The 12,248-nt window shown below is 51.8% G+C and overlaps 1 protein-coding gene across 1 annotated transcript; it reads right to left on the bottom strand.

The window, feature by feature from the left end:
* Positions 1 to 2,457: 2,457 nt before the first annotated feature.
* MED16 (mediator complex subunit 16) lies at positions 2,458 to 12,063 on the bottom strand. Its single transcript, XM_009279791.2, has 14 exons — positions 11,869 to 12,063; positions 11,352 to 11,459; positions 10,964 to 11,133; positions 9,642 to 10,073; positions 8,629 to 8,734; positions 7,799 to 7,954; positions 7,229 to 7,440; positions 6,754 to 6,960; positions 6,152 to 6,362; positions 5,807 to 5,940; positions 5,211 to 5,403; positions 4,744 to 4,960; positions 4,249 to 4,332; positions 2,458 to 3,125 (listed from the first exon to the last, which is right to left on the bottom strand). Exons 1-14 carry the CDS (start codon positions 12,002 to 12,004, stop codon positions 2,999 to 3,001), a joined length of 2,493 nt encoding a protein of 830 aa, XP_009278066.1. The 5' UTR covers positions 12,005 to 12,063; the 3' UTR covers positions 2,458 to 2,998.
* Between the last annotated feature and the right edge of the window lie 185 nt (positions 12,064 to 12,248).

Below are 12,248 nucleotides of genomic sequence, written 5' to 3'. Positions count from 1 at the left end.
AGAATCTGCAAATTGCCGATAAGGCGGATGGTGGCACCAGCTCCCACAGGGGGGGCAAGGAGGCCGGGCAGGATCCATGCTGGGACCCTCAATCCCTGTCCCAGGGACTCGTGGAAAGGCAGAGGGGGCTGGACCGGGAGACGCTCGTGCTTGGCTCTTGGCCTGCACTTGTTTTCAAGAGGGGCAGGGGTGAGGCAGAACCCGTCCTCCTGCTGCAGCCCGGCCTGCAAGAGACTCCTTCCAGCCCCAGGAGCAGCTGGCACCGCTGCTGCCCTAGCCAGGCCCTGGCAGGACCCTGGTCCTCGTCCTGCGTCCCCCATCGCGGCAGGGCCAGCGCGGGACCTTGGCGCAGAGGAGCCCCTTGCCCTCCCGCAGACGGGGCTCCCCCAGTCCTTAGAGGGAGCAGGGCCAGGGCGAAGGCACAAAGGATCAGGGCGGGGCAGCAGCATCGCGGCAGGGAATTGCAAAACCCTTCCAGCATCCCCAACCTGGGAGCAGGGCAGAGTCGGACAAGGAGCGATGGACAGACGGCGGGAGGGTGGGGTCCAGTGCAGGGTGAGGTACAGGCAGAAGGCCCTCGTATCGGGGATGAAGGAGGAGAAAGCGGTTCTGGACTTTAAAACCCACCTTCCGTCCCTTGCTGCGCACGCAGCCGCGCCGGAGCTCATCCACCGGCGGAGCTCAGCCAGTGCCTCCGGGAGCTGCTCCCAGCTGCGGGGCTCCATCTCGGGCGGGAGGCAAAGCAGGGAAGCGAGCATCCGTCCTCCCGCAGAGCGGCCGCTCGGTCCCACCTCCGTGCAAACAGCAAGCAGCAGCAATCAAACATTGAATAACCCCAAACCTGTTCTCTGAGAAAAAGGAGATTAACGAGGGCCCGGGTTGATTACAGTTTTACTTACAGGGGAAAAGAGCCTTAACAAGAAGTTGTAGTTTCCTAATTAGCCATTTGATTTTCCTTAATTACCAGCAGAATAGTGAGGCAGAGACCAGCTCCATACAGCAAAACATTAAGCAGAGCTGAGAGACAAGCTCTTTGCCATCAGCTCAATTTTTCACTAATAAATGAAAATGCAGTTCCAGAGGGAAAGGAATATATAAAAATTGCCTTTTTCTCTCCCTTAAATGGTCTCTGGGGACACCCAGAAGTTTTCTGGCTGGGCAGGAATTTGGCCAAGCCACAGATCAGCTCCAAGCACCTCCACCGCGCTTTGTCAAAGCACACAGATGTTTAGGTCCGATTCTCTAAAGGTGCTGAGCACCCTCAGCCTGGTTTGATCTCCGCAGAAGCACGGGGCAGGTCTTCCTCGGCAGCTCCCTCACGAGCAGGCAGCTGCCTGCTCCAGCCCAGTTCCGAGTGGCCACACGCCACCGAGCACCCAGGCTCCTGCGGGCAGGTCCCTCCCCACCGGGGCTGCCGACAGCCGCGCACCCGGGCAAACCCGGAGCAACAGCTCCGAGGAGCTTCCACCGTCTGGAAGTCCCGAAGCCATGCTGCGCAGTAAGCCAGCTACACCCCGACTCGCTGGGAGGGCGGGAGGCTTGAGGGCTCTCCTCATGCAATTAAAAGCCCACCCTAAGAACCGAAGGACCTTAGAGAGCAGAGCAAGCACACACCAATAGCCCGGGTCATCCATCTAAAGATGCATCAGCCAGGGCTACTACATTCAGCAGATGCAACGTTAGCACCATTAGTTTGCAATTTCTAGCAAGTAAGAGTGCCCAGTGAAGCGGTAGCTGAGCACCGTCAAATGAGGGCAAAAGGCCGATGCGATTTACGTCTGACCTTGGGAGCGGTAGAGCTGAACACCAGGAACGCTCTTCCTCAAACACGCTGAAGTGTCCGGCTTTGTCTGAAGCTGGAGACTTGCAAGAATCCTAATGACTCAATGTTTTCTCCTCTTGTGTCCATAATAACCACACAGAAGCTTGAAAACATTCATTTCCCTTTCCAATTTTGCAAGTGATGGCAGCTCCTTTCCTAGTAGACATGCAATTAACAGGGCTTTCCTGCTTCTGTTCGTGCATCAACTGTCCTGGCCCTGCGCTGTACAACCAGAGTCACACAAAAGACCGCTGAAGTTTTGAAAACAAACCAAACGTTCTGTACAAAATTAAGGGAACTTTTATTTACAAAAGAGCTGCTGGTTCGGTGAGAGCCAGAGGGGTTTGCTCCAGGCAGCAACACTCTCGTGTTCCTGCTCCTCCGGAGGGGGCAGAAATTGCTCCGTTAAAACACAGATAGGTACGACGGTGAAGTCTCCCATCAGAGGGGCAAGTTTACTCAAAGGGTGGAGAAGTGCAGGGAAACAGGGAGTAACCAGCCCACGCTGCACTTCCCAGGCAGCCTGTAGCAAAGGATGAACATAAGGTACCAGGTATTTGCTCCCCTTTCACTGGGGACTGTGTCTGTTCACCCCCAGCCACCACCCACCGCCACTCTGCCCAGGAGTTTACTCAAAGGGTGGAGAAGTGCAGGGAAACAGGGAGTAACCAGCCCACGCTGCACTTCCCAGGCAGCCTGTAGCAAAGGATGAACATAAGGTACCAGGTATTTGCTCCCCTTTCACTGGGGACTGTGTCTGTTCACCCCCAGCCACCACCCACCGCCACTCTCTGCCCAGGCAAGGGCTTACGCCGGGGCCCAGCCACTCTGCCTGCTCAGCCCAGAGACACAGCCACGGCAGGGCTCTCTCCTCCCAGGCACTTGGCCTCAGCTGACATTGACAGGGAAACCTCTGGCCTTCCCTTCTAGCTCTTCCCTGTAGAAGAGGAAGAGCTCGCTCCCCTCTTTTTTACGGCAGAAAAATCAATGCAAGAAAAGCAGCAGCGCTGCTGGTCAGCCGCGTGGCACCGTCTCACGGGCAGCATCAGGACGATGCTTCTGGAGAGCTCAGAAGAGCTGCCGTTCCTTTGTCCCAAACACCTCCAAGGAAGGAAGCTCCGAGCGGCTCTTCTGCTTGGCGCCCGCTGTTCCCTCTGTGCCCCGCCGAAGGCGCGCTCAGGAATAGCTGAGGGGCATCCTCCTCCACAGCCCCCCACACAAGCAGTTTTTGATCCAGCGCTGCTCCCACTGTTTCACCGCAGTGACTTTGTTTGGCGATTTCAGCATCGTAACACAGCCACACCTGGAAAGAAACAAGAGAGGTGCAGCCAGGCCCGGGAGACACAGAAGCCCAGGAAAAAAGCCGGCACTGCCGGGGCGTTTGTTCGGATCGCGCAGGGAGCAAGGAATCAGAGGAGGAAACCCGCTTTTGTCATTTGCAGGTGATGTTTGTGAGCACCAAAAACCAGCTGAAACCACGCGAGCAATTATCTTAAATGAAGAGAGGTTATCTTGGAACAGAAGGCTGTCTTCAAGACAACAGCCCCCAGCTGCTATTTATACATAAAACAGCAGTCATCTTGTAAAAATGATCTGCTATTGAGACTTTCTATTAAAACCAATAATTAAAGCTAATTCAATCGCATGATTAGAGGGATGTTTGCTCCCTGCACCATTATTTTGAAATCCAGGCTCTTTTGTGAGGGTGGATGAAGAGGACAGCACAAAAGGACTTAAAATGCAAGCCTAGTTTGAAAGATGACCCAAAAATGGCACCGTGGATACTGTGATTATTTCCTCTCACCAGCTCCTCTCCAAGAACACAGGTAGTTTTATTTAAAGACCAGACGTGCAAGGCAAACTGGGGATCTCTCATCTCTAATAAGACTCCTACAGGCCAAATTCTGGTCTCCGTTTACCTGTGCGGCCTGACTGCTCTCAGATTTTTCTGTTAAAGCAGTATCGTATTTATTCCATGACGCACAATTCAGCCCTTAGATGAAATCTCGTTCAGTCACTGGCAATGACGCATGTAGTTAATTCTCACAGAGCTGGGGTTACTTTGCACCGGGCAAACTACTAAGATTTTTAATCTAACGGCCACGCTGCAACGATACGGCAGCAGCTATCTCGAGTCAGGGACGCTGCTCCTCAACAAGCATTTTAAGGACCTCGGTCTTCCAGGTTAGGGATGCCTTAAGCACAACCACAGCTGCTTTCTTCCAGTGGAAGGGGTAGTGCCATACACCAAAAGCCCTACTATAGAAGCAGCATTTCCTCCTGCAGACACAATTAACAAAGTGTTACTGGGATACCAGCTAGGATGGTAAACAGAGACTAAAAGAGCTTTTGAATGACAAAAAGAACAGTTCAAGTTTCTGCCAAGGCCCCCTCTGCACTGAAGGGATTACACTTGCATCGCTTACCTGGTACACGACTTGCATTCCTCTGTTGGGTATGCTCCTAAATGAAGCCGCCTCAGGTGATCAATTTTGGGCTGTCCAGGCGCCCTGGGTAGGAAGAAGAATGGGAACTTTTCTAGAATATCACTTTCTAAAAGCCGTTTCCAGGACAGCGAGCTGCATTTCAGTGGCCAACATGACACAGGCTTTGACTACCTAGTCCACCGAGTACCATGGGATTCAAGGCCATGCTGACATGAACCTGACATAATCACAAACCAGCGTTTTTTCCCCCTCCATTTGCCATCTCTTTTCAATACTTTAAATTCCCAGCCCACTGCAAGTTAAGACATGAATTCAAGCAGAGAGGATAAACTGCTCTTGGGTCACACCAGCAAGTGGACGAGCCAAAAAACACAGGCGGCCCAAACCCACTGACCTCTCAGAGCTGCAAAGAGATCCCAGGCCCCCCGACACCCTCTTCTCACCACACCACCTATTCGTTTCAGGTCTCTGTACCTGACAAAGGCATCAAACTGGGAAGAGACAGTGTGACCAACGAGTCCAGGAGCTTTCCCAAACTGCAGCCGGACAAGCTGTTTGTTCTGCAGCTTGCTGATAATGCCATCGTTGATGGGCAACCAATCGATATTGGGAATGAGCAACTGGCTGGGCAGGAGGCAGCATTCGTCTATCAGGGTATCATCTGGCTCCGTTATGTGATTTTCCTCACGACCTGCGTGGAAAATGAAGCAGAGAGAACCAGCGTGATCTTTAAAATTTCTCATTTAGAGATCGAGAGAACTGCGTGCAGTTTCCTCCTCCATCCGCCAACACAGCAGAGAAAACAATAAACTTGGCAGCTGTACTTGCCCTTTCTAAACACTGCAGACCCACTCAGAAACTACTCCCCGCAATTATTCCCTTCACGCACAATCCGCATTAAGGAAGGATTCTTTTGTTCAGGGAAACTGGCAAACACTTACAGCACAGCCAGAGTTTAGTTAGGAGCCTGAAGAGGAGGGACATGCTGTCCTGGGTGTCGGAGGTTGCTGTGTAGACGGGGAGGCAGCTTGGCTTCAACAGTCCCCAAATACGGATCACCACCATCAGCTCCCTGAACATGCCCAAGGACGCTCCGTCTCGCAGAAAGCTGTGTCCTGGCCGCACAGGGGAGCCCTGCAGTGGGGAAAAACAGCTGAGATCGGGACTTACATGCAGCCTGCCGGAACCACTGCTCCATTTTCAGACAAATCCAGTTTCAAGCAGTACACAGTCTGCGGAACTCGCTGCCAGAGGATGCCGTGGAGGTCAGAGGCATACAGAGGTTCACCAAAAGTTTAAACAAGGCATGCAGCTGAGCCCGCTTCTCTGAATGCAGCTGGCAGTTGCTACACCACCCATGCCCAGATGGGCACAGAAAGGACCATTTTGTATTTCTGCTGTTTCTTACGCTCTTATCCCAAGTGCCTGTTTTGACAGAACACTGGGGTTGTGTGTGACTTGGCTAAAGCTACCCAAACACTGCTCACAGGTTTTTTTTTGCTCCTCTCGGTCTGTTCTCAGGACCCCAAGCTCTCACCTGGTTAGGAAGGCTGGCCAGCAGATAGAGCACAAAATCTCCCACCCACTGGATGAGCTGCTGCAGAGACTGCAACGTGGTCATCTCCAGGACAAATTCTTCCGTCTTCAAGTTAATCATCACCTTGTCAATGTCTGAAACAGAAGCAAGACATCTCCGGGCTCAGGAAGAAGACAGATCCAAACTTCACCGCCTGTCCCTGCGGTGCCAAGAGAGGTCACCCTCCTCTTCCTCAAACCCAGGGAGTTACTATGAGACCGTGACACTTTATATCGAACCTGAAAGGGGAACGATCTGATACAAAACAGTCAGAACGCAGTGCCTGATGTCATGAGCAATCACTACCTATATCTGTGATCTTGGAGCAGATCTCGGTGAGTCTGTCCCCGGGACTCTTGTCCGGGGTGTTCAGGAAGTGCGGGCGTAGCAGTGATTTCAAGGTGCAGCTAATGGCGATCAGGAAGAGCTTCGCATGGTAGTCACACACACGGGCTATCGTGCTGGAGGAGAGCTTGCAGAGAGATGCCTTCATGGCAACAATGCGCGTGGAGAGGACCTGATTGACAGAGACACCAGGAACAATACAGAAGTAAAGGCAGAATTAGAATAAACTCATTAAAGCAAGCTGCTTTATTCTCTACTCTCCGTTTCTGCTACAAGAATGACATGAATAGTGAATACTGTTCTGTGCATGTACAAACAGTGCTACTGTTCCCAGAATCTCTGCCAAAAATAGACTTTACCATCTCACCAGAAGTTTCCAACAGGTAGAGACCCATTAAAGTTAGTGAAAATGAACGCTGCTTAAATGGAGGTTCTCCACACCTCGAATACTGCTCGAATAGAGTATTCAGAGACAGCACAGCCAAGTAGTTAGAGCCATCTGTCCTCTGAGCACTGGCAATTACCGCTCCCTCCTCCCAGTCACTGAGACCCCTCCCGCTGACCTGCTGCAAGGCCGCGTTCTGGCGCATATACTCTTCATGCAGCTTCTCCACCAGGTTCTGGACCATGTTGGGCTGGACGTGGAGCAGGATGTCCCACCAGTCGTAGCCAGTCACCATGCAATACTCCAACAGGAACAGCAAGTGACGGAGGGACATGTTCATGTCCAGCACATGGCCCATGGAGGGGGAGATGCGGAGCATGCTCAGCTGAAGGGAAGAGGCAAAGGAAAATCCCTATCAAGAACTGGACTGAAAACACTCCACAAAGCTACCACATGGACGACTGCAGCTCATCCCTGACCCAAAGATACAATTCCTGCAGTAATGGGATACATCCCTTCTTGTTTAACATGGAACATACAGCTGGAAGTAACATTCCCAGAACTTTTCTGAATGATCCATCGCCACTTAGAGAGATGAAGAGAGAGCCTGGATGAGAAGAACTAACACACCCACCCATAGCAGAGCACAATACCTTCCCATGACTATCAATGCCAGCCAAGGCCAGAGATGTCCAGGAGAGCTGCATGGCTTTGAAGTGAACCAGGGGACCAGCAGTTCGCTGCCTTTTGATAGTCTGCTCGTCCACCGGGCGCTGGGAGGAAGAGCCATAGAAGACAGCCATCATTTGCAAGGACAGGCGATGAACAATGTGGACGCTGCCATCGTGAAAAGCCAAAGCCAGACCTGGGGAGAGAAGACAACCGAGCCTGAGCAAGCAATTCCTCTGGGTATAACCCAGACCTTGCCCAGAGAAGCAGCCGCCAGTGAAAGCCCATGTGGCAACAAGACAGCACCCAAAAGGCTGTGGGCTCACAGGCACATTCGTATCTTGAGGCCACGTCAGCATTTCAGAGATATACGCCTCTTCCCGTGGAAATAAAATGGGACGGCTAGGAAGATACCATGTCTTTGAAAGTTTTCCTATCAGCATTTCATATGGTTTGTTCCACATTCCCACTTCAGCTACAGTTCAGAAGGTGAAGAAGGTAAAGTTTCAGGCAGAAGCTACGTACTTAGGAGAAAGACAATAGAAACTCCTTACCCAATCCAGGGAAGAATTTGGTGTCGTTCGCCACCTTCAGATCAGTATTGGTCAGGGAGATTGGCAACTTCGGCAGAGCCACAGCTGAAACCCGATCCAAGTCATTGGTGGCAGAAAGAATCCGCCATTTCAGTATCATGGGTTGCTTGTCTCCAACTTTGAAAAGTAAGTGAATAAGTGAGATATCTCTCCCCAAAGAGATCAGAAAACGCCGCCCCCGCCCCCCCACTCCCCAACTACACGGGATTACAGATCAAACACTGACTATTTGTTCATTCTACCAGACCAGTATAGTTCCCTCATGTTTCCCTATTTTTTTTTCTGATCTCAGTAATTGTACAAACAGTAACTTGTTTTGCTAAATCTCTTTTGATGGAAGGCTCTGCTGGTAGTGATTAAAAAAATCCTTATGTACAATAATCCTTTATATTTTACTGGAACAAACTGCATAGATTTGATTTTGTTATATCTGAAATCAGGTGGAAAAAACACGCAGACTGGATAGCTTGATTAAACTAGCTTTGCTGCACGATTTTTATCCTTTAGAAGGCTCAGCTCACTCAGATCTCAGCAGGAAGAGTGGTTGCACAGCATAACACAGAAAATGTCTTTTATTGAGTGAAAGTAACAATTAAACCACTTCCTGGAAACCAGCAATTTGTTGCCTAAGATGCAAACAGATGGAATAGAGCATGTGACTGAGAACGCCTGAAAAATAAATACAGGATTCTGGATAATCCCATATATGCGATAATGGATTTGAGAACCTGTCCTGCATTTTCACTGAGACCATGCTCCTATTTTTAAGAGTATCCGGTGCAGAAACTCACCTACAGGGGAGATTTGCTGAAAGATATTATTGACTGGCAAGCCCTCTTTCCGCAGAGACCAGCACTCCACGATGCTGCTGTTTTGGTTGGAAGCACAAAGCAACACCTGCAAAACAGAAACCCCTACTGCAACCACACGCACAAACTTTACAACAGGGAAAGACACTATCCCGTCGCGTTTTCCGCCCCTCCCTCTCCCCTCTATTTTGAGGCTCCTTCTCCCAATTAGTTTATACTCCACCAGCGAACAGCAGAGGATTGTATCAGCAACACGCAACAGTGAAGTACCTAGTTCCAGATAGAAGGAAAAAGAAGCAGAACTCTGCCATGTGTTATCACAGCCTGTGCCTCTCCACATCACAAACGATCTCATTTCTCGCAAGCCTGTGACCTGCTGATGTCATTCGCACGCACTGTAAATTACATGTAAAGGAAAGGGCAGGAACTGAACTGACTTTGCAGCCAGAGCAGACACTGTGTTGTCCAACAAGGCACTCCGTCCTAAGCAGAGCAGAGAGGTTAGGCTTCATTGAATCACTTAGCTTTCCAGAATCGTATTATCAATGCCCTGGCAAATAGAGTTAAGCTACTAAATTAAGTCACGCAGATCAAGAGCTCTAAGTGTTCTGGAGAGAGGCTGAGACCTAGAGATGAAAGACTTCACATCCCAGAACCTCCCGGACAGCCCGGCAGAGCTCCCCTAACAACCAGTGCCAGATCCGGAAAATAAACAAAGCAAAGCATAATCAGGGTAACGAAGGATGGGGCTTTCCAGGCTGCTTTTCCATGAACTGGAGGGCTCAGCCATCACACCCCCAGACCTTTTAAGTGCAGCCTGCTTGACAGCGAAGCTGAACTAGCAGCACTTCCAGAAACAGCAACTAGAAACGCAAAGAGCATTGCAGGACACGATCGTTCACCTCCAGAGCCACGTGGGGAAGCCAAAGGTGGAGCAAACAGCTATTTCCTTGCCATTCATTTAACTCCTACTTGCTTTAAAGGCAGATGCTCACCTGCTCTGACATGTCCCGAGCAAGGAATTTCAGGTGAGTGATTGCTGGGTATTTGTCTTTGCGGGCAGGGTCCGTGGTGCAGCGCATGAAGAGGGAAGGCAGGATTTCGGTGTCTATTTTGCATTTCTCGTTCACCACGCTGACGCAGACTTTGTAGAACTGGACCGGGGAGGTGCTGCTGCCATCCGACGTGGCCACCACGATGTTCCCCCCACCAGTGAAGGCAACATCTGCCAAGGCAACGCGACAGCGGAGGCGGCACAGGCTCTCTGTGGACGTCAGCACCTGCCCGTTGGGCTTGAGGAGAGAGACCGTCACCAGCCCACTGATGGTCACAGCAATCCAGCCCTCCATGGGCTTCCCGCCAAACAGCGTCAGCGACGGAGAGAACTTGACCCTGGAAAACTTCTCACCAAAGTTTGATGCTCCAGACTGCGAACAAAGGTCAACAACACAAAGGCATTTGCACCCGATACCCGCAGCGCACTGACGACTGCGGAGCTCTCCTCATTAAGTCACTGCAGCGCGGTCTGCAGAGCTGAACAGAGTCAGATGAGGGCACCGAGCTCACACACCCAATTCTGCTACATGACCCTGGAGAGGCCCCTTTGCCCCCATGCCAGAGCAGTTCCAGCTGTGCAGGCGGCAGCAGGAACACACCAGCCCATCAGCAAAGCTCTCGGAGCGCCCCAGACACAGAGCTCCGACCCCACTTACGTAGACCGAACCTGGAAGACTGACACCCCCTCTCCCTTTCTGTGGCCAAATCCAGCTCCGACACCAACCCGCCACACAACCCTTTACGTCCCTGTGCCTCGGGTTCTCCAGTACTAAAGAGAGGGAAAGGCTTCTCTCTGTGGGACACCCTGAGTTAATGTTTAAGAAAATGTAAGTAGGTAACTTCTACTTGGCAGACTTGCTCTTTTTGAGTCTGACAGAATTAGACACGTTTCTAAACAAGCAGCTTATCTCCGTGCACATATGGCTCCCATTCCCAAATCCCTGGATCAAACCTCAGGACCTCAAACGCATTTCTTCTGAATTACTACTGGTAGGCAAAGAAATGCTTTTATCTCCATTTTACAGCCAAGGAAATTGAAGCACCAGACTAAGGAAGACATGTTTAAAGTGCCAAGAGAAACGATCCCCGTTGAAATTCAGCAGGAACTAGGGATCTGACTTTTCTTTTTGACTGGAAAAATTCCCCTATTCGACTTGCCCAAGGCCACAGAGGAAGCCCAGAGCAGAGAGAAACACAGACAGGGGTTTCCACGACCCGAGCCAGCCTTCCTGACCGGATCCCCTGCAGAGCTGGGACAAACCTTTTCCACGTGCAGAGCCAGCTTCACGCCATTGTGCAGCCAGGACAGGGCCACAACCGGGTCCCCTTCCACCATACTGCCCACGGTGTTCTCCCAGCTGTTGGCCAAGTGATCGGTCATGCTCCAGCACTTGATGTGGCCGTCCGCGTCTGCCGAGAGCAGCCTGGAGCCTACCACAATGGCGCCTTGTAAGAACCAGGGGGTACAGCCAAAAAAATCAACCGAGAAATCAAACCACCCCAGTGCAGTTCGAATGGAGACAGCCAATTCATGGCTGCGAAGCGACGGACACGCTCCCCCTCCATGACAAATCTTATACCATCGTTTTAGGAAATGCACACACGTCAATGGCGGGACGCAGGGATAACGAGAAGGGGTCCAAGCTCACCTGACTGGTCCCACTCCAAACAAGTGATGACTTCAGCATGGCCAGAGTTAACGGAATAGACGTCCCACGGATGCTCAGTGTCGATGATATGGACCATATGGGTGAGATCTACACGAAGAGAGAAGTGAACCACTGTCCCTCGCTACCAGCTACCCAGCTGGCGTTTCTAAACCCACAGAGCCTCAGCTGATGCAGGGGAAGACGTAATTTTTTTTTCCATCGAGCAATTTTGGGAAGGATAGCAACCGCGCTTGGCAACTCAGGTGAGGTACCAGATACCAACGCAGAGCTTGCCCTGGTTTAGCAGAGTGAGAACCATCCCCAGCGAACAAAACACCCATTAAATCTAAGGAATGGAAAGAAAAGAAAGAGCGCGAGTTTCTTGCGTTGATTAGCGCAGGTGACAGATTTTAGGGTCAAAGCAGAGCAGAGGCCACCCGGCCCAGTGCTTCCTGATGGCAGGACTTGCCTAAACGCGCCGTGAGATGTTACCCATCCTTCCACAAGCACGCCGTACCTTTTTCCTCCTCATTTTTGAGGTCTGTGGTGAAAGCGATGAGGTTCCGGCAGGACCACGCGCACACTAAGGGGATGGAAGGACAGTGGTTGCTTTTCGGCTTTTTCTCCCACTCGCAGACATACGCCAAGTCCATCGTGCCGCTGGCAGAGCCCCGGGGCTCCGCCGGCCCTGGGACCCCGCAGAGAGGGGAGAGGCGCTCACTCCTCCCTGGAAGCAAGAAACAGCCAATTCCACAAGGCACCGGCCGCAGGCAGAGGCCCGGTTACACCGGCTCCCCCAGCGAGATCCGCCCAGGCCCCCCCAGCTCCGGCAAGCGGGGCGGGGACCCCAGCCCCAGGGGTGCGGGGGGGGGGGGGGCGCGGCCCCACAAAAACCGG

The sequence above is a fragment of the Aptenodytes forsteri genome, unplaced genomic scaffold (genome assembly GCF_000699145.1).
Source record: "Aptenodytes forsteri isolate BGI_AS27 unplaced genomic scaffold, ASM69914v1 Scaffold147, whole genome shotgun sequence".
NCBI classification, from domain to species: domain Eukaryota; kingdom Metazoa; phylum Chordata; class Aves; order Sphenisciformes; family Spheniscidae; genus Aptenodytes; species Aptenodytes forsteri.
This window is presented reverse-complemented; position numbering and strand designations above follow the sequence as displayed.

Coding starts and splice junctions, on each gene's coding strand:
- MED16 (XM_009279791.2), bottom strand. CDS start 12,004: ATGGACTTGGCGTATGTCTGCGAGTGGGAGAAAAAGCCGAAAAGCAAC. Junction 7,955..8,628: donor TCAGCAAATCTCCCCTGTAG/GTGAGTTTCTGC, acceptor TACTTTTCAAAG/TTGGAGACAAGCAACCCATG. Junction 5,941..6,151: donor CTCCAAGATCACAGATATAG/GTAGTGATTGCT, acceptor CTTCTGTTTCAG/ACATTGACAAGGTGATGATT.